This window comes from Myotis myotis, unplaced genomic scaffold (assembly GCF_014108235.1).
Source record: "Myotis myotis isolate mMyoMyo1 unplaced genomic scaffold, mMyoMyo1.p scaffold_m19_p_3, whole genome shotgun sequence".
Lineage (NCBI taxonomy): Eukaryota > Metazoa > Chordata > Mammalia > Chiroptera > Vespertilionidae > Myotis > Myotis myotis.
The window spans coordinates 206,098,693-206,120,049 of NW_023416335.1; the positions used below are offsets into that span (position 1 = coordinate 206,098,693).

The following is a 21,357-nucleotide window of genomic DNA, read 5'->3' on the forward strand; positions in this document are numbered from 1 at the left end:
ACCTAGGAAGGTGTGCCAGAGATACCGCTTCTTCTCTTCCTTCCCTCTCTATCCTCTTTCTTTAAGCAGGTCTCCTTTTCTTTGTATTTCCTCTTCTTCCCAGGTTTTGCGATGCAGATTTTGGGAAATACTGGCTGTTCATGCTGGTTTGATGGATCTGCATTTGTTAGGAGGATAGCCACGAAAACATCCAATAAGTGATAACTGTTTGATTGCATAAATAAGAACAACACCACAATTATTTGGGATTATTATTAAATGATGGAATCAAATGAAGCCCAAATAATAATAATTGCATTGCAAGTCAGTGGACAGCTACACCCTCTAATTTGTTGGAAAATACTACTCTCATTTGTTATTGATGCTCAATCATGCAGTTATTAAAAAAGAAGACCTCCAAACCCACGAGACTAATAATGGTGATAAATCTTCCCGACACGGAGGGATCTCACTTTGTTTTAATTGAAGGGAAGCTATGGAAGTGTTTTCCCTCATTTGAAAAAAAAAAATTCTTCCTTTTTTCTCAGGCCATCTGTCTGGCTATTAAAATCCCATCAGCTTCATTGCGAGAACGCTTACTGCCCCCATGCCTGCCATCCCAAAGGGGGCTCTTAGAGCCAACCGGTTTACCACAGCTCGGGCGTCTGAAGGGGAGGCGCCGCTCTCAGCCCTTCCTTTGGGCCTCCCGTCGTTCTCTCCTGGCCTCTCCTCCGTTCACAGTGGTGATTTATTTCCAGGCTCCACATTAATGTCCAGAAATTAGTTTATATCTTGAATCCTGTGTTGATTTGTTTAACTGTTTAAGAAATAACTGTCTGTTCTCGGTGGCATGGGCTCTAACGAGACAGTGCTGGAACTTTGGGGTAAACATACTTGGGGTGAAGGTCAACACTTCAAGTTCAATGGGTGCTTTATAGACAGGTGGGGCTGGGGCCCGGTGAAGCCCATGAAAATAAGTGGTTGAGTCAGGACCAAAGCTATAGAGGGAAATTCTTGTGTCCCTCTGCTCCCATCCAATGCCTGGACTCCAACCCTCAAGACTCGGGGGCTCTTGTGTCACAGTATTCCAAGCCCTTCCTGTGCTCCCCCAAATCCTTTCTCTCATTACTGTCATGGGAGATAGACCTTACTATTACCACAGGCCAACTTACCACCCCCCCACCCCAACCCCCTCACCCTTAGCACAGTCATTACTGAGAAATTTCATAGCATCTTCCAAGTAGTATCTGTTCACACTAGGGACAAATTCCTCTATATTTGAAAGACTGTAGGGTGGAGAGAGAAAGCCCTTAACCTATGGTAGAGCAGAGGAGAGAGCGAATTCCTCTTATCCTGGTCGTCCTGGGAGGGGGCATCTGAGGACCCTGCAGGAGAACAGGGGACATTCTCCAGCTCAAGCCAGGTTGTCAGGAAGGGAGGCAGGCTCACAACTTCTCCCCCTGGGGGTCATCCACACCATTGTCTTTTCAGACGGAAGAATGGGTCCGGTTATAACAAGAGCCTAGCGCTCCTGGTACCACTTGGAGTCCAAGTGATTTCTGTGGATTTGGCCTCTGACCTTCTCTTTGCTTTCCATCACCTAAGAAGAAAGCTGGGCCCTGGCTCAGTTGGTTGGAGCTTCGTCCCATGCACCAAAAGATGGTGGGTTCGATTCCCGGTCAGGGCACATGCCCAGGTTTCGGGTGCGGGAGGCAGCCAATGGATGTTTCTCTATCACATTGATGTTTCTCTTTCTCTCCTCCTTCCTCTCTCTAAAATAAATTAAAAAAAAAAAATAAAGAAGAAGCTGGCAAGTAATGGGGATGGAGGGACACTAGTCTTCCCACCCCTGATGGGTAGTTTATTAGTCAAAATGGTGCTTTTGCAAAGTAAATGGTGGGCCTTGCGTTGTGTTCTCTGAGATGAATCTGGTAGGTATAGGGATGGACAGTTAAACAGATTGAAGCTGAAAATTTTTAATGTTTGTTAAAAATTTAACTAGTAGGTTAAACCAGAGATTCCTTGAATATCATTGCTTAGGATGAGGCTAAAACGGGATCAATGTAAAGATATGTGTTTGATTAATAGCAATATCGGTTGTGACCAAAATAATGAAGGTAGATCCCAAATGACTGCAGGGTGGGAAATCTCGATTTTAAACAACACCAACCATCTTTCGAGCCCCACTCTGGGTGCATAGCCTTTATCCAGATTATTTTAACTTTTGTAGCACACTGCTTCATAAGCATTATTATTCCTGTGTTCTGTGGCGGGCGGTTCAGCGGGATTAAGTACCTGCCTGAGGTTGCAGAGCGAGTTGGGATTCGAACCGAGGAGGTCTGATGACCACACCGGGCTCTTCCTGCTGGATCGTGCGGCCCAATCAACCCGAGAAGAAACTGGGGCAGGAAGTGGTTGGGTTCCAGGGAACAGCTATGGTCTGGGCTGCTGTGGTGTGCGGTCCTATCGTAGCCTGTAATTTTAGCCCGAGTCCTGGCCACAGGCTTTGTGGCTTCATCGCTCAGTCTACATTTACTCCCCTGCCTGGTACGTCTCAGCAAGTTCTCCCTGGGCAGTGTTTTGGGGCTGAGAGGGGGTGTCCATCCCCACTGCACATGCTGCTGCTGCTTCTCTTTGCTCTGAGCCATTGTCCTGAGCCCTTGGCTCCAGTGTTCCATCTGCTCCGAGGGGGCTGGCCCTGTGCTCAGGCATCTCCCCCCCCCCCGCCCCCCCGCAGCCCCGCCATCCTTCAACCGCGCTTGCCCCTCCCCCACCGGCCTCTTTATGCTGAGCTTCTGCCTCCTGTCGCCTGCTTTCCATGACTCGAAAAGCCACTGACTTAGACACGCATTACCCTCTCTCTCACATCAGCTACCCCACCCATTCTGCCTCTGGCCACGTCCTTGTACCAGGTTCTGTGGCCGCTGAGGCCCCTTGGGAAGCTGGAAAGACAGTGTTCTGAAGCGGGAGGGGGGCCCTTTGAAACAGACCTTTCGGGCCAGCTCCTCATGTTCTCCTGTGAACTCGGTCCTGGGGGGAGGGACCCCGCCATTTCTTCTCCGAGCTGCTGCGTCCATGGCAAGCTTACACTCCTCCCTTCCCTACCCGCCCTTTCATCTTCCCTTCCTTCTTTCATGAAGAGATTTTGCTGAGAGCCTACTATGTGCCAGACACTGCCAGAGTTACTTCATTCCAATGAACTGGCCAATCCCGTTTATTCACCAAGCACCCGTGTGTGCCAGGCCTTCTGCCAGGCAACGGGGCACAGAGGCAGATCTCACACTGCCTGGTCTCCAGGGCCTTACTGTCTGGCTGAGGAGACACAGACTTGAAAACTGAGACGACAAGAAAGTACACAGATCTTGGCGCACATCTGCCCCAGGGCGAGGCTCTGGTTTTTACAGCCCTTGGGAAAAGGCAAGAGTGACCGCGTGGCTTCTGGCTTGGATCGGCCCCCATCCCTCCCTTCACTGTGTCAGAACAAACACTGTGGATGCCAAGACAATAGACACCATTTCCTGCCACAACCACCCCAGGTATGAAGCCCCATCTCCAAAGTAGATGTCCCCTCTGGAGCAAATCCGTGCTGTTTGAGGGCTCCCTCTTGCCAAACCATACTGCCTTTTTATGTGACTTTGTGGGACAGATAGAGATGCACGGAGCTCACCCAGGGCATCAGCAGAGCTGCAAGCTGGGAGGAAGGGGCATAAAGAGACCCAGGGAGCAGTTGGCCCTGCGCACAGGTGGGATTTCATCCGCCCTAAGGGGGACCTGCAGAGCGTGTGGTCCAGAGGGGAATGTTTGGTGCTCTGGGATGGTAGAGCCCCCTCAGTTTCACAGGCTCCTCCTGTGTGAGCTCCTACTGTGTGCCAGGCACTGTGCTAGGTGCTGGACTGGGACACAGGCTGTGGGTTCTAGTCCAGCACTAGTGCCAGCTGGCTCCATGGCACCCTCAAGTCCCTTCCCTCTCCGGGCCCCAAGTTCTTCACTCATAAGGTGAGGGCCAGGGTAGCTGAGCTCCCTGGATATAGTAAGTCCTCACTTAAAATCATCGATAGGCTCTTAGGAACTGTGACTTTAAGTGAAACGACCTATAACAGAACCAATATGACCATAGGCTAATGAAGAGAAACAAGAGTTACATTCCTACGGGCATATTTCTGGTCACAAAAATATCATCAAACTTCTAAATAAAGAGCCAAAACATATCTAATATTAAACTTTGAAATAAAGTAAGCCATACATATACATTTAAGGAAGATTAATAAAAGCAATCCTTTCAACAATAAAGATAAATTAAAACAATAAATAAAAACAAGTAAGAGAATTATTTTCCAAACCACTTATTCCAGTTCAGTCTCATGGGTGGCAGGAGTCTCTCCCAGCAGCTCAGGACACAAGGCAGAGCCCAACCTGGAAAGGATGCCCTTCCATCGCTGGGCTACCCACACCCACACTCACACCCACACGCACTCAGACTGGGACCACGTAGACATGCCAGAGAAAACCCGTGCAAACACGGGGAGAACATGCTTACTCATGGGTTTCAGTGAGTTCTCCACACAGAATCAATTCTTTTTCTTATCACTGTTATAACAAAACAATTTTGAACAAAACAATGTTATTCAAGGACCTAGCTGTAAACCCCTAGTTACCTTCCCCCTTTCCTTTTCCTGTAGCAGCAGAACCTCTAATTTTTCAATGGGCATGTGGCCACCAGGGAATAAAGATTATATTTTTCAGATTTTCTTATAGCTAATGTGTGGTCACATGACAAACATCTGGCCAATGAGACCAAAGCAAAAATGTGTGATATCTTTTAGAAAACCTCCTTAGGAGCCAGGTGACAGGTGCCGTTTGCCTTGATTTCTCTGTGCCATCCCCACCTTGATGCCTGGAATGTGAAGGCAATGGCCGGAGCTCTGGCAGCCCTACTGGACTATGAGGTCAAGGGCCACACTGCAGGGATGGTGGAGCAGGGAGCTGGTAGGAGAGTGAATTGCTAGCCAGTTTGTGGAGCCTCCAGACCAGACCTGTACTTCGTCTCCAGATCAGTTTTATTTGAGAGAGAAGAAAATTTTTGTCTAATGTAAGCCACTTTTAATTTTCATTTTCTGTTACCTGTAGTCAAATCTAATTCTTTGATACAAGCTCTAAATTCCCTTCTAGGTGAACCATTCTGAGGTTGTGACATTAGGGGAGTTCTTTAAGCACTCACTTCCTGTGCTAGACAGAATAATGCCTGTCAAAGATGTCCACATCCCTATTCCTATAACCTGTGAGTATGTAACATTGTACAGAAGAGGGCAATTCAGATTGCAGATGGAATTAAGGTTACTAATCAGATGAATCATCCATTTGGGCCCAGTGTATCACAGGAGCCCTAAATATGGAGGAGGGAGGCAGAAGAGTCAGTGTCAGAGGGTTGCAGCATGAGAAGGATTCTGTCTGATGCTGCTGGCTTTGAAGGTGAAGGAAGGGGCCACTGGCCAAGGACTGTGGGCTGTTTCTAGAAGGAAAAGGCGAGGAAACAGATTCTCCCCTAGACCAGGAGGAACTCTACCAACACTGTGATTTTAGCCCAGTGAGACCATTTCAGACTTCCGACCTTCAGAACTGTAAGACAATGTGTTGGTGTTGTTTGAAGCCATTAAGTGTGTGGTAATTCGTTATAGCAGCAATTGGAAACGAATACACTCCCTCTGTTTCCTACTGGTAAAATGAGAATCATGGTAACACCTATGTTACAGAGTACCGTGTGGCTTAAGGAAGATGACGTATGTGTGGTCCCTTGGACAAGGTCCAACATACAGGAGACCCCAGGGAAAATCAGTCCTTCCTCTCACACCTCTAGCCGCCATCTTTGGCCATACATAACAATTTAGCTGAAACATACTGTGTGAAGTGCTCAGGCCTGAACTAATGGCTTTGCCAAATTCATGCACTCTGAATTCATTCAGTGCCTGGGAGGAAGGTCATCATCCTCATCTCAGAGGCGAGGAAACTGGCCCAGAGGTAGGATTTAGATGCACATCCACCAGAGCCCACTGGCCATGTTCCAAAGCCTTGCTTCTCCACGTGTGGCCTACGGACCTGTGGCATCAGCTTCCCCCAGGAGCGAGACACAGTCTCAGCCCCAAGCGGGACCTCTGTGGCGTCAGCAGTTCAACAAGATCCCAGGTGACAGGTGTTCACATTAACGCCTGAGAAGTGCTGCTCAGGACCTGTAGTGTTCTGCTCTCTCCTCACCTCACCCTTGTGGGGCAGCCTCAGGGGATTTCATTTCCTCTGTCTGCTTTGCGTCTTTCTCCTCTGTTCTACTTGGAAAACTCCTACTCATTCTCCAAAACCCAATTCAGGGGGACCCCAGTTCTGACCTCCCCAAACAGAGTTGCTCTTTTGTCTGACTCGGGCCTTCATCAGTGCCTGAGCTCCCTGACAATGGTCCCAGTCCATGCCTGTCTCTTCTAGGCCTTGGTCACCTTCAGAGCAGAGCATGCCTTCTGTCATCCAACCAACATTTGCTAAGCATCTACCATGTGCCAGGGGCTGGTCTCATCCTGGGGCTGTGGCAGTAAATAAGACAGAGAAGGACCCTGGTCTCAGAGCTCACATTCTGGTCGGGAGAGAAATAATGTACACTGTAGACAGACACATTCAGAAAGCCGGAAGTATGATGAAGAAAATAAACTAGGCAAGAGGAACTGGGAAGAGGAGGAGCGATGTCAGCGGGAGGATCAGGGCAGCCCCACCCCCCACTTCAGAGCTGACTTCTTTCTGTGCCCCATGAATTCGCACAGAACCTGACAGAGCAAACATTCAAAAACTGCCAGGTTGGATCAGATCCAACCTTTCTTCCCGATAAAACTGCATGTTTTTGTAAGTTCACATCCTTTCTGAGCAATTGCTGGGTAACTGTTTCCCTACCAAGACAGCTTCTGAAACTTGCTTCTTCTCTATGAAGTCTTTGAGGTAAAAATTCAAAGTAGAAGATGCCCCATTTTCCAGCAAAACCCCCACCCCCTCTCTTCAGCCAACACTGGCAGCGTGGACTGTCTCCCCAGCGCCTGTCATTTAGTTATTGAATCCAACACATCACGTGGTCTGCATGACAGGGTGCACTTCCCCAACGGGGGTCAAGGTCAGAAAATGTCAGCCTCTGAGAGAGAAGCGGTGAAGGTGGCAGCAAATGGGTGAGAGGCTCTCTCTTTAAAAGCAACAACTTGTCCTGGAGATGCTCAGTAGAGGGAGTGGATGCGGCCAGCCTTCCACCCCAGTCTTACCTGCAAGCACTGCTGGGGAATGCGAGCTTTTTGCGCATTTATTTACAGATGCACGGATTTATTCACGCTTAGCTGCTACACCCTGCCAGGGCTGGCATTGTTTTGCTAACGTTTTCAGCCCACGGAAGACAAAGCTCCGCCTGTAGTTTGCCATTGGCAGAGAGGAGCTTTTGCAAACTCAGAGCTTGCAGAGGCCAGAGGAAGGCCAAGGGAGAAAAGCAGCCACACAGACACTTGGGGAGTGCAGAGCACCTGCCACACCTGAAGGGACATCTGGCTCCTGCTGATGTTGCCAAGCAGGAAAGGGGCCGAGAGTGACAAAAATACAATTATTTTTTTTTCAAGGGAAGCCCCAAATATGAACTTTTAAAAAAATATAGGAAAGTTCTCAATGTGTAGAACATTTGAAGGCCAAGCACAGCTCACTTTCAGGTCACCCGTTGCAGCTGGGAGTATAATCAATAATAAACACACCACTGCTACTCACAGCACCCGGCATTTCTCGAGTGCTTACTCTGCACCGACACCTTGCTAAGCACTTTGCATGGAGCAACCTACTGAAACTTCAGCTCATGAGTGAGATCTAATTTTCCCCACTTACACGCGAGGCAATCAACTTAGAGAGGCGAAATCCCCGTCCAAGGTCACATAGCTGGTAAGTGATAAGCTGACATGGATTCCAGGCCTGGCTAGAACATAATGCATGCTTTCATCATGACGGTGCTGAGGAAAACCTGAGACTAAATATGCATCCTAGTCTTAGATGCAAAGCTTTTTTTTATATTCATTCATTCATTCATTCATTCATTCATTCATTCATTGAATACTGGTTGAGCACTGGGCCTGGGAACTCAGGCGTGGAATCCCTCTATCTAAGATGAAAGGCCCCATCTTCTTGCACGTTTCTCCTCTTTGCCCTGTCTCAGTGAAGGTCACTCGCTGTCACACCTTACTCAACCCGAGTGACAGCTCCCAGGACCTGCGGGTCCTCTGGTGTCAGTGCCCTGCTGGGGTCAGCTGCCTCCTCACTGGCCGGGCTGTGCGGTCATCTCCTTCCTGGACTCCCTGCTCTGTGCTCCTCTTCCTCCCATCTCCACGTCACGCGGCTTCCTGAGCCCTCTTTCTAAAGTGCAGATCTCATCTTATCGTTTCCTCTCACAGTCTCCTCTCTGGCCTCTTTACACAGCATAACCGGCTCTTCATGGTGTGGTCTTCGAGGCTGCCTAATCTTTCTTGTTCGTCTAATCTCATCCTTCCTCTACTTTCCCTCCCACACCAGGTCCTCCAGCAAAACTGGGAACCTGTGTGGTTTCCCAAACACCCCCACTCTCGCACCCTCTTCCTGGAACAACCTCACCTCTCCGCCCTGCGTGTGCTCGCTGTGCCCCTGTATCTCCCCTCCACCCCCCTCACCTCCACCCCTAGCAGATGGTAACTGACACATAGCAGTAACTGAGTACATCTTGTTGAAGAAATAGACAAGAACTCATGCTCTGGAGCAAGCATGTCAAACTCAAAGGCTAACACGGGCCAAATAAATGAGGCATGTGGCCCGCGGGCCATGAGTTTGACATGCTTGGTCTAGAGGCAGAGCTGAGATGGAAACAAGCAACAGAGACGATGGAAGGTACTGTGGGAAGCCTGTGTGGATGCTGTGGAAGGAAAGAGGGAGGGAACGCAACCCAGGTGGGTGCAGATGGGAGGCGGCAGGGGAGCAGGGAGAAGTGACAACTTAGCTGAGTCCCGAAACAAGTACACTGTGGTTGGAACGTGCCCTCCAGGCATAGGGCAGGGGAGAGGGAATAGATGTTCCTTCCCTCTCTGCCAGCTTCAAGGAGAGGGATGTCCATGCATTTGAGGCACCCTTAGTTTTCACAGCAGTGAGAAAGCAGGGCAGCCCCTCCTCTTCCCCTCTCTGACCTGGGTAAGGAGCATATCCTATTCAAGCTGCAAATGTTTGAAGACGTCATCATGCATGGGGTACAATTTCTGCTTAGCTTTCAACTTCTCCAAGAATTTTATTTATAGATTTGAGGGGTAGGGGAAAATGTAATTAGTGTCATAGAAGGCTGTGCATAGGTTTTTGGGTTGGAGAGACTTGGGTTGGAATCCCAGCTCTGCCACTTGCTGTGTGAACTTGGGCAAGTGCGTTAACTTCTCTGAGCCTCTTAAGATGGAGAGAATGGGCATCATGGCACATACCTCCAGCATTTTGAAGACTGAATAAGAGCTAACTTCTGGAAAGCACCTAAGACTGCTTAGCACAAAGAGTGTACTAAGCAGATGATTAGCTATGATTATTATTACTATAGTTATTATTAGTTCTGAAGTTTTTCAGAGTTTCCTTCTTTGTAAAAGATGTTGGAGGAAAATTAGGGAGGGGAGTTCCCAACCTTAGGGAGAATTCAAGAAGGATCTGTGCAGACAGAGATCCAGGTTAGGGAGGGGGGTGGTGGAAATGTGCCAGAAAAGAATTAATGACCTTTATGCAGAGAAAGTGAGAAAGGCAACACGGGGTAAAGAAGGGTCTCGGTCAGCCACAGCCAGTCACCAATAAGTTTTGCCCAATGGCAAGGCCAGAGCGAGGTTGGCACTGGGGTGTTTAAATTGCAGAGTGCCGATTCCCCGTACAATGAGGCCTCAGCAACTGTGCACCTGGGATGTTGTACCTAATCCTTGGCATTCTCGTTAGCAGCTGGAAGACTACCCAAGGCCCGGGAAGTTCAGGGAAGAGTGATTAAATATAGTGTCAATAAGGCGAAGGCGTGGCAGCTCCTTGGAGGCAGACCCAGGGCTGCTAAGTCAGTGCCTGTGGGCCAGGCGATAACTAACAGGGGTTTGGATTGAGAGGAAAGGTGAGTGCTGCCCAGGAGGGAGCAGGCTCGCAGCGGCTGATCAGCTTTCTGAAGCTTGATTGCAAAGCTGTGGCCCCGGCTGGGGGTGCAAGGGAAAGTCCTGCCTGTTCTCAAGAATGTGGCCCCGGCCAGGCCTAGCAGAAAAGACTGGTCAACAGGACGCTTGGTGTTTCTGTTTCAAAGCCCATCTCCCTCCTTAGATGGGAGCTTCTTGAGGGCAGGCACCACTTTTTTTTTTTTTAAGCCATTCATTCAACAGGTAGCCCCTAGGCTCTCTCTCTGTGCCGAGGCGAACACGGCCCCTGCCCTCATGGAGCTTGCAGTCTTCGAGGGGACACAGATCATAAACAAGTAAATGCTAAAAAGTGAAAAAGTCAGTGTTAAAATGGTGAGGACGGAAATAAAAGAGGGTAGTGGGACTGGAGGCGACTTTAGATTTAGGTAGTCAGGAAGGCGCCTGGAGAAGGGACATGTGAGCGAGCCTTTCTGGACCTTTGAGCCCCAGGGCCTCATATGCATTCACTGGAGGCTTGTTACACTAGGAAGTGGGAAAGGAATAGAGGATTGTGGCGCGCTGCTATTGTACATCACTTGTAAGCTTCTCCCTTTACTTTCCATTTACTACAGCTGACAGTGTACGTCACCTGGGCACCACAACACCCTCCTCATTGTGCCTCACCCCATCCCTGTGAGTCTCACCAGCTCCCACCCCGATGCCCTCCCTTCAGGCCTCTCTCAGCAGCCTGTGATTGTGCTGATGGGCAAAGCTGGTTGGGACTTCTCCCCTTGCTCACCAGCGTTCTGGGTCTCCCTTTCCTTCCATGCCGAAGCACATACTGCTCCATGAGCCATTTACGTTCCTTTGGGATCCCGTCTCTGCCATCTCCCAGCCTCACTTCTCCCCGCTTCTGTCTTCCTGCCATGCTGGACTGCTTGGGCATGTGTTTCTGCACATGCCATTCCTTCTGTCTGAAGTGCCGTCCTCTCCTTGGCTCGCTCACCCCTATGATGTAGCCTTCAGAACTCGATCTTCCCTGACGTACCCCCCTGCCCAGTCTCTGTGCTTCCAGAATCCTGTGCTTAGATTTCATGCTGTGTCGTTGTCATCGTCTGTTCACTGATATGTCTTCTCTACTAGACTAAGAGTTCCTTGAGGGCAGAGATTGAGCCTTTGACTCTGTCCTAGACTCACACAGTACCTGGCAAGTGCTCAGGGAACAGCTGTTGAATAAAAAAATTAACTCTTGCCCTTTTCCTTGTCAAGAAAGGCGCTGGTAAGACCACATTCTTCTTTCCTCTGCTGCTTCCTGAGTCATGGGACAGATACCAGCTGCACGCTAAAGAAATCCCTTGGGCCCTCTCAGCACCCTGCCTGCATTTCTCTCTGCCAGCAAGAGAGCTTACCATCTTTCTTTGATTCTAAGGCACATATTTCAGGTTTCCACATTTCTGAAATTAGAGTGTGTTTTACAGTTGATGCATACATTCAATTCCTTTTCCCCTCCCCTGAACGCCGTTTAAGTGGATAGTTCATTTTGTAATTGATAGTGTCTTAGAATGGAGGAAAGACGGAGCTGGATGAATAAAGTCCTTTATATGCCCGGGAGCAAGGACCAGGATGCTAGGCCACAGGAGCTTATCGATAATCCTACAAAAGTTGACATGCAATTTTTGGCGTTGGGAAACACAGTTAACATCCCTTTACTCTCATTCTTATTTTCAAAAAGTCTGGTGATATAACTGAGCTCATTCAAATTCCAGCTCGAATCCTCAATGATCCTAACGTTGTAAAAGATGCCAGGAATCCCTCTGAATTTGCAGGAGGGCGAAGAGGAGGGGTGGCGGCAGGCGATGTCAGATGTCTTGTATGAAAAGGAGCTGTTTTGTGAGATGCCTGCTCTTTAGGAGCCCAGAACTGGGACTCGCCTGGAGGGTCCCTGAGGCAGGGTGGGGCTTGTTCACCACTGCCTCCCTATTTTAAGCTCAGGGTTGGCTAAATACCTCCACTGACTATATTTAGAATTTGGTTGATTGGAGTTGAATCAACTTATTTCCTCTCTTTTCTGTGTTGTCATGGAAGTTTTGAGGCCAGAGAGACCACCATAATCAGGCTGGGGTGGAAGTGGGAAGAGCATGACAAGGAAAAGAAGGGAACAGTGTTCTAAGCCTCATGACAACCTTAGGCACAGGCATTCTCATCTCCATTAAGTAGATATTGCAAATGAGGTGCAGAGGTAGAATTAACCAGCTCAAGGTCACACAGCTTAGAAGCCAGAAGTCAAAGAACAAAACTCTTTAATAAGACCAACAAGTCCCTGTCTTTGAGTCCTCTGTATTCCCCTTCCCACACCATCCAACACCCCTTCCCCGCCACTTCCCCTCCCCATCTCCATCTCTAGCCACCTGGCCTTCTCCAGTACTGGTCATTCTCTTCCTCATTGATCTCTGCATCTGCTGCCCTCCTACCTAGGATGCTCTTTCTTATTCTCTTCACCCAGTTACTCCTACTTATCCTTCAGGTATCCATTCATATTCAGATATCCAGGGGTGCCTTCTCTGCTTAGATACGATGGTAATGTTATAAACGCACAGTCCCATGGGACTCTCCTTGGGAGCACTTATAGTTGGAATTTGTATATACATTGGGATTTACTGGAAGTAGGGTCTGTCTCTCTCAGTTGGCCCTCAGGACTCTGAGGACAGTGACCCCCCCAAGGGGGCTACTTCCCATTATGACCCAAGCTCTGGCCCAGCACCTGGCACTTGCCAGGGGTGTATCAAAGATTTAATAAGTAAAATAAATGAGTGAAGAAATGGACTGATCTGTGGCTATAAATCAACCGAGAAACTCAACGTGCCTGTTTCATTTGAATATGGGTATTTGGCTGAAAGATACCTAGTCAAGGCTAAGAGGAGCTATTGAATTTGGAAACTTAAAAGAAATCCCTTGCATTATCAGTCTGGATTGTGTCTTCTCCCCCATTAACCTGGGAGCGAACACTCATGGGGAGCTGCCCCCGGGGATCTGTGACAGACGCCCTGGACGATGTGGGGGCAGAAAAACATGGCCAGTGTCTATCTAGAGGCTGCTCAGCCCCTAACACTTCCTTCCCAGGCATTTCCTACCCCTCCACTTCCTTTTCTTTATTATCTTTCTTTATTATCACCCCTTGTGTGTTGAGTCTCCCCTGCTCTCCTCTTCCCCCCTTTTCCCTCTTTCCCTCCTTCCTCTGTGTTGGGTCCATTATTTTTTAGAATGTAAAAAAAAAAAAGATGCCTTTGCCACCACTGCTGGCTGGATGTAATTTAGAGAGCAGTCCTTTGACGATGTGAAGGGACCACCATTCCGGAAGGTGCACCCTGCAGCAGGCAGTGGTCATATGTTCCTTCACCAACAAAGGCGGGGTGACGTCTTGCACTGTCACAGGTGCTGTGCCTACAGCAATGAGCAGAGCAGACAGAAGCCCTGCCCTGGTGGAGCTGACAGTCCAGGTGGAGGTGGACAACAAACGTCCTGAGCTAAGTGCGCTGTGTGCCAGAAGGTGGTGCCCTGCACAAAAATAAAACAGGAAGGAGGGTGGATGAGGGGCGGGGCTGGGGGGTGTTGATTGCAATTTCCAACAAGGTGGTCATCTGGAAGTAGATGACAGACAGCCATTCCTTTAGTTGCTAAACTACCAACCGCCCTGTGAGAAGGCTTTTATCATTCACTTTTACAGAAAGGGAAACTGAGGCTGGTGGAGGTGAAATGACTTGTCCCAAATCACATGGCTTGTGAGGCTGCAGGGCTTGACATGAACCTGGGTCTGTGTGGCCGCAGGATTCTTTCAGCTGCACCACACCCCCACAAAGCTTCATCTGAAAACTCCCATGAGTGACAGAGGACATCCACTTGCCACTTTTTGAAAAATGCTTGCAAACGTAAAACTAACAGACAGTTTACATTGAGGGCACTTCCGAAATGCAAGGGCGAAGCCAGGGAGGCGCATGGTGGGTCTGCCCTGGAGTTCAGCATTGCATTCCCTCAGCCTCATGGGAGTGAGCAGACTGGGGCAGAACTGTCACCCTGCATGGTGCAGGGTGCTGGGTGTTGGGTGGGTCAGGACTCAGGTTTCCTGACATGCTCAGGTTGGCACTCGACGGGGTGCAGACAGACTAGAGTCTGATGCCAGCCATGAGGATAAGTCAAGTGGGCCAGGGGCTGTGTGTGGAGCCCGCTGGAGACTTGCAGGTGGACCTGAAAGGCCTGGATTCGAGTTCTGGCTCTGCCGTTTTCTGCCCATGTGTCCTGGTGTGTGTATGTCACTGTGTGGGTCATTCTCATCACAGGGAGGCAGGGGCAGGAGGGCAGTGTGAATGCCCGGGACTTGCAGAGTTCGTTCCTCATTCCAAGGTGAGTGGCTGGGCTGCTGGGCCTGGTTCTATGGGAAACTGCCAAGCAGAGCCCAGGACCATGGGGAGTGTTCTCAGGGTCCGGGGGATTGGTGGGGAAGTTTGGTAACGAATAGAAGCTTCTGGGGAAGCTACATAGGGATGGGCCAGGATGTCTGCTCTCTGCCCAGTGTCTATTCTGGTGAGTATTAAGATCAAACTGGCCTTTGATACACTTGAAAAGCAGGAAAGGGAAGAAAATCAATGGGTTATTCTTTCCTTCCCTGTAGAGGCTGAATGTACTGATGATTTTTCGTTAGCCAGTTAGGAGCTAATGCACCCGCAATGACTGACTCCTTTGGAATTCTCTTATTTTATAATAATGAATTCATGACTCATTATTATTCTTAATAAAAAAAAAAGTTCCAGGAAGAACAAACAAACCAGCCTGATTTCCTCACTGCCCCCCTCACTTGATTGTCACAGTTACATGTCCTTATGATGTTTGAATTAATTTCAGCAATTTTAAGAACTTCTGAGTCAATCCATTGATAAATATTTTTTATGCACCTACTGTGTGCAAAGTGCAAAAGACAGTCAAATTATCTTGGGAATTCTGGAGCCTTCATACACAGTATGAAGGCCCATGAGTGACTTCCATACCCAGCTTGTCCATACTGAAAGACAAGAGTGTCTGGGAAAGGTGGTTGGCCTTCCTAACATACCAGACTCATCCGTTCCTTCTTCAGAACAAGAGAGCCGTGGCTGAGCCCTGCGCGGAGCACTCGCCACCTCGCAGCCTCGCAAAGGCTGTGCAACCATGGACTTGGAAAATCGAGACACGACTTGCTCAGTGAGAGCAGAGCAGGAGAAGTATGGCAGACCCTCCGTGAGAAGCAGCATGTGGAGGGGGAGACAGGAGAAGCCATGGAAGGAAGAGGAGCTTGGAAATTCAGCAGAGGGAATTAACAGTCTGAACACAGATAGAGATTTTGGCTGTGCCTCACAGAAGGGAAAGGGGTGGGAGAGGGAGCGAGAAAGCAGGGTGAGTTTCTGCTGCAGACCACACTGTAGCCCGGCCTCCTCCTCTGCAGGCCTGGAGATCCTCTGGGGGAGACAGACGTGCAGCTGGGACAGGGGAAGGGACAGGGGAGAATACACACAAGGAGTGAATTTCTTGCTGCCCCTGGAGACAGTGATTCCTTTTGGTGACAACAGAGGTTAATGTCTTAGGCAGCCAGCCACTGCACAGCCCACAGATACTCGCCTGGAACAAGCTGTTTTAGTGTCCTGTTGCAGATTTTATAGAAACGGCCAATTCATCTCTGCATTTCAAGGCTCTTAACTCAGGTTTTGTGAAAAGTTCAAGAACTTCCATCACTCTCTACCTACCTGTATCCACATGCAGACCGTCCCCTAACCTCCCAACCCCACTAAGGACACCAGCCTGTTAGGTGTTCAAGTTCATACACGGAGACACTGCTGTTGTTGACTCTGCAGAGGGAACACATAAAGGTAGTTTCCTCCAGATTCCTGTCCCCTCCTGCTGTGTCCACCCCTAACAGGTGGTCCTGTCCCTTCTCATTCTGCAGCAGACTGATTCATTTCCAAAGCAGCAAGAGAGGCAAGGAAATATTTTCTGATTCTTATTTTCATCAAGAAGTGAAAGAAAAAAAAAATCATCTCAAGAACGAACGCCCAGTGAAAGCCAGAGAGCAGGAGAGAGCAGAAGCAGACAGGGTTGTGTTCTGTCTGGAGTCGTTAGCAGCCTCTGGGGGAGAAGATCTGAAATCTGTTCACAACTTCTTGGGTACGGGTAGGAGGCACAATAAAGAGGTGATGGGGGACCTTTTTTGAAAGTCCAGTTTCTCACAAAAACCGTAGGTTGGGGGAGACGGAAGCACCGATAATCTGATTTCCGTAAAGGACGACCCTATTGTGAATGCTCAGAAAAGCAAGCCCATGAGAGCCCCACAACAGCCGTCTGTGCCAGCCTTCAGAAATAAGTATGCTTACGATCTTTGGAAACCAGCACAGCCTTTGAAATGAAGTGGCTTAACGTCTTCAAACTACTTCCTAAGCGGCCAAGGCCCAACGTCCTAGGGGGTCGGGGCCTGCAAAGCCCGTATGGACAGAGGCTCTGGGAATGAAAGGCCAGGTTGAGTGGGGGCCCTGAACACTCACCCTTCCTGCCTGGGCCTTGGCTACAAGTGAAAACAGAACGAAGGTCTCAAAGGGAGCCTGGCCCAGCCATCCCCTCACTGCCTGGAGGCCCCAGCCCGGGGAGAGGGGCCGAACCCACAGCTCCTGTGTGCATCACACAACCCTTGGGAAGGGTTGCAGGCCTAAGCTTTTTAAGGATGATTCAGGGAGAGAGATGGTGTGTGGCTTGGAGAGAAAGTTAAAGGGGCTGGTTGGGCAGCACGTTTGGGGATGTGGACACCAAACAGATGGAATTTTAATGAAAATATTTAAGCCTTTTAATGCACAACTGATCCAAAGTTCTCCCTAGTCCTCTTGCCTTCTGGGGATTATTAATTGTTTAAAAGATCATAGGAATAAGAAAATGCAAATAGAACCCTCATAAAGAAAGCATATGTAGACCAAGTCACCAAGCGCTGGGGATCGTTCTAAAAGAGTGTCCTGCTTTCCTCTAACCCGTGGCCGCATATCTCCATCCATCTAACTTAAATCCAAGGGAAGCAAATTGCCACGTGATCGTTTCCCTACAGCAGCCCTCATTCACTTTGCTTTTCTTCTCTTTCGGAATAAAAGTCGGCCATAAATGTTTAATTAAATGGAAGTCTTTTCGCGGTTAATGGCCAGCTGCATGAAAGGCTCTTCATTTTTTTTTTTTTAAAGGAGGGGTGTGTTTAAAACAGTCTCTATTAATTTCCCGATATTGATTCTCTGGCTGGGGAAGAGCATATAGTATTCAGCAGAGAGCTGCTATGCAGACGATGTTCAAAGCAGCAGTTTGGATTGAGAAAGGGCACCAAATGCAGTATGCGTCAAATAGACCATCGCTCACTGAAGTCACTTAGCTATTCAAAACATGTCCAGCCATCACTCAACCGCTTGCACCAAGAATGTTGGGGGGCGGCGGGGAAGCACAGAGCTAATGCTCTTTCCCAGACACGACCATCTCCCAGAGAGCGGCTTTTGCTCAGTTTGGATTAGACCCTGGGGTCACATCAGTTTCTCCCACTCCTGTCCATTTTGCTCTTTGCTCCCCCCATCTCCTGGCTTCTACTCCCTGCATTACCATCCCATGTTGAGCTTAAACAATCCTGCAGTCTCTGCTTCCCGACGCTGCCTCCAACAGCCTTCAGTATTGGCTCAAATCAGAAGCAAAGCACATAAGCCTTCTCTCCACACAGAAACGTGTATCTCTCTGTGCACGTCTTTCTATGGGTGGCTGTAACCATTCAAACACAGTCCCTCCCATTAAAGTCTGTTGCTAAATGCAGATCGTATGACCTGCAGGAGTTTTTTTCAGTGCTTATTAGTGTGTCTCAGAAGCACATGCCTTCATCCGCACCCTGATCACCCAGGCTTTACACTGTAGGGACCCCTCCCCCCACAGCACATGCACTGGCACATATGTCCCAATGACCCTGCAAGATCAAGGAAAACGGCTGACACCCCTGTCCCACTGCTCTCCTGTCCCCCCCCCCCCCAACCTGCCCATGCCCTCGCCTCCCTCCCTGGCCTCCCTGCACAATGTCTGATTCTCCAACTGGCTGCAATGCTGACTCTACGCGCGTCTGGATAACAGACATGTCACTCTGCGTGGAAGTGAATTGGTTCTCAGCTTAACCTGCAAGTGAATCTCTGTTTATTAGAACTTGGGCTTGTTTCCTGTGAGAGACGTATGTATTTTTAGACTTTGTAAACATTAAAACACACATACACACACAGCCAGTCGCCTCCAACAATATGTGTAGCTCATAGACATTACGAAATGCTCTTGAACTCAGCTTGAGATCCTGGAATAATTAGGATTTACCAAGTAAGGATTCTTAGAAACAATTTTTTTTTTACAGGAGATTTTCAGATGATGATGTGTCTGGGACTTTTGGGGAGTAAGGGGAAGAGGAGGGGGAAAGGAAGAACATTTTTGAATTTCTCTCAAAACAGTGTGAGAGAAACAATTATCCTCCCCCCATAGATGGCAAGACTACATCAAATGGCAAATCCTAATGATTCCGAAGTAGGCAGAACACATTTGACTTTTAAAGACAATCCCTTGTTGTTTTCATCACATCATAGATTATTCCAATGAAGAGGTCTGGGGAAAGGGAGGTGGTGGTGGCTTGAGAGTTGAGAATGGCTTTGGGTTATTGATTTCCTTTCCTCTGAAACTAACCCAAGCAACCTTGATCCGTGGTGGAAGGAGTGAAGTAAGAAAATGGTGGAATGTGAAGGGGACTTATCCAGAGGAGGGTGGGGAGGGGAAGCGGGGAGGGGTGGGGAGGGGTGGGGTGGAGAGGGGGAGGAGATGGGAAATCAAATACCTTCTAGGCAGCAGGTTCTCCATAATCCAGAATGGGTCATAACTTCCTCGTTCTTTTTGCTGGTTTCATTCTCACTGACACTTTTGCTCTTGCAAACCCCTCTGGAGTAGAGCCAATAGTCGGTTCCCACAGCTATGGTCATCAGACTGAAGGCAGCGAAAGCACCAACGGTGGTTAAAAGCATTTGAACACCTCGATCAAACAGCCCCATAATTCTTCATTATATAAACACCCAACCGACTTCTGGTTCTCGGGAGAGTGTGTGTGAGGGTGCAAGTACTAAAGCAAAAAATAAAATAAAAATAATTCCACTACTAATATAATGGATATATGTGTGAATAGAGATTATGGAGAGATATAAAAAAGGGGAAGTAAGAAAGCTCACGGAAAAGAGTATAAATTATAAAGATCACACGGGAAGAGAGGCTTGCCTTTTGAGATCAGAAACTGTTCCAGTTGCAGTGATTTTTTTTTTTAAAAAAAGGAAAAATAAAATAAAAAGACACCCCCCACCCCCCCCAAGTGAGATGCCTTAAGCTCTTTTCCTAAAATTCTGGTCTCCAGTTTCCATATGTGATAGCTAATTTGGAGATGGCTTCCACAGTGAACCAGGGAACAGCCGCATTCTCAACACAATCTCTCATGGTCGGGACCTAGACAGTTAGAGATTGTAAAAGCCGAGATGCAACCTTCCGTCTCTGCGGCCTGCGCCATGAAAATCCTTTGCTTCGCCAGTTCTCTTCCTTGGGGGGTCTCGGCGCTTTCGTTTCAGACCAGACTTCCCAGTATTCTGTAAGCCCTTGATCTCAGCTGAACAGGTGCGGGGGTCTCGCCTTCCATGGTTTTGCCCCGGCAGTGGCAGCGGCAGCGGCGGCAGCAGCAGGGCGGGCAGGCGCAGCGGCGGCAGGACGAGCAGCGGCGGCGGTTATTGTTGTTGGTGGCGGGGTAGTGTTGGCGAAGTGGGGGAGGGAAGGGGTTTCTCCCGGAGAATCGAGGCGGGTTTCCCTCCCCCTATCTGCAAAGCTCCTGGAAACAAGGGAGCCGGCGTCTTGCTGCAGGATGGGCCGCCCGCCTGCCGGCCCCCCCCCCAACTCCCTGCCCGCCGGCCCGGCGGAGGCGCTCCCACCTACTGCATTACCGGGTGGTGCTGAACTGGACAGCTCCCTGCGCCTCCCGCTCCGCGCGCGCCCGGGCAGGCAGGGCGGCCGGCCAGGAGGGGGGCGCGGGCCAGAGTCCTCCCTCCCCTCCCGGCAGCGGGCAGCGAGGCCAGGGCAGAGCTGGGGGGAGCGCCTTTCCTCTTTTTACTCCTCTCCCAAACCCTAAAATGAGCGCTCTCCTGGGCTCCCAGAGCTTAGAGGAAGGCGTAGCTAGAGATAGCTCGCTCCCTTTCCCTCTGCCCCCCCCCCACTCTCTCTCCCCCTCCCTCCCTCCCCCTTGGTGTTTCTTCCAGCTCAGCCTCTTTCTCATTCCATCTCTACGTGCCCAGAGCTTCAAATACAACCCTCCCATCACAATCAGATGGGCACAAAACTTCAACCAGCCGTTTCTCTCTGCCTGGAAGCGGTGAAAATATAACCTGGATGGGTAATTACAAACAAGGTCTTTCTCTGTTTTTTAAATCATCAGTTTCACTTTGCTGCTTGGGAGTTTATTTTATTTTATTGCCACGTTAGCGGCGTCTCCTTTTGGTTGTTCCTCTCTTGTCTCTTTGTCTCTTATTGGTGAAGTGGGGGTGTGCAGTGCACTGTGTGTGTGTCTCTCTGTAGTTTACCGTGAAATTCGAAATCTTGCTCCTACAAGCAGACATTTTGGAAAGATTATTCATGGAAAAGGGTAAGGAAGGGTGAGTGGTGGCTGGGACTTGGGCAATGATTTTCATCTTACAGATAAACATGTTTGTAGGGGAAGTGGGTGAAATGTGAACCCTTCTTAAGTTTCCCATGCCATTCATAAACTGGATTGGAAGAGATAAAAATCTCCCTGCTGGGAACACTGAAGCACATCCTAACACATCTCCTCCTCTGCAGAATCCTTATCCTGGGTTAATCACAGCATCACCTCTTGTTTCTATATGTGCAACTTTTCCTTAATGTAAACTCTGGAAAACGCAGCACATCAGATTCCTGCTGCTACTGATTCCTTTTTTCCCCTCTGATCAGCTTCATAGTTAAGTGAGTGAAAACACATGAGGCATGATGGAGGGTGCACTGTCTTTATTTTTGGGGGGTGGGGTGGGGGGATGGGGTGGAGCCTAGAGAGAGCTGTGAGTCTGATGGGTCAGTTGGGGGTTAGAGATGTAATTTCATAATTCAATTATTTCATACTTTCTGGCCTCTCTCTCCATTTTTTTAT

The 21,357-nt window shown here is 49.1% G+C and overlaps 1 protein-coding gene across 1 annotated transcript in view; it reads right to left on the minus strand.

Moving 5' to 3' along the window:
* CACNG2 (calcium voltage-gated channel auxiliary subunit gamma 2) overlaps positions 1-20,302 on the minus strand; it is a 103,524-nt gene extending 83,222 nt beyond the window's left edge. Inside the window, exon 1 of the mRNA XM_036298986.1 lies at positions 19,006-20,302. Coding sequence (XP_036154879.1) covers positions 19,006-19,216 — 211 coding nt within the window. The 5' untranslated portion in view covers positions 19,217-20,302. The remainder of the gene's footprint in view (positions 1-19,005) is intronic.
* Between the last annotated feature and the right edge of the window lie 1,055 nt (positions 20,303-21,357).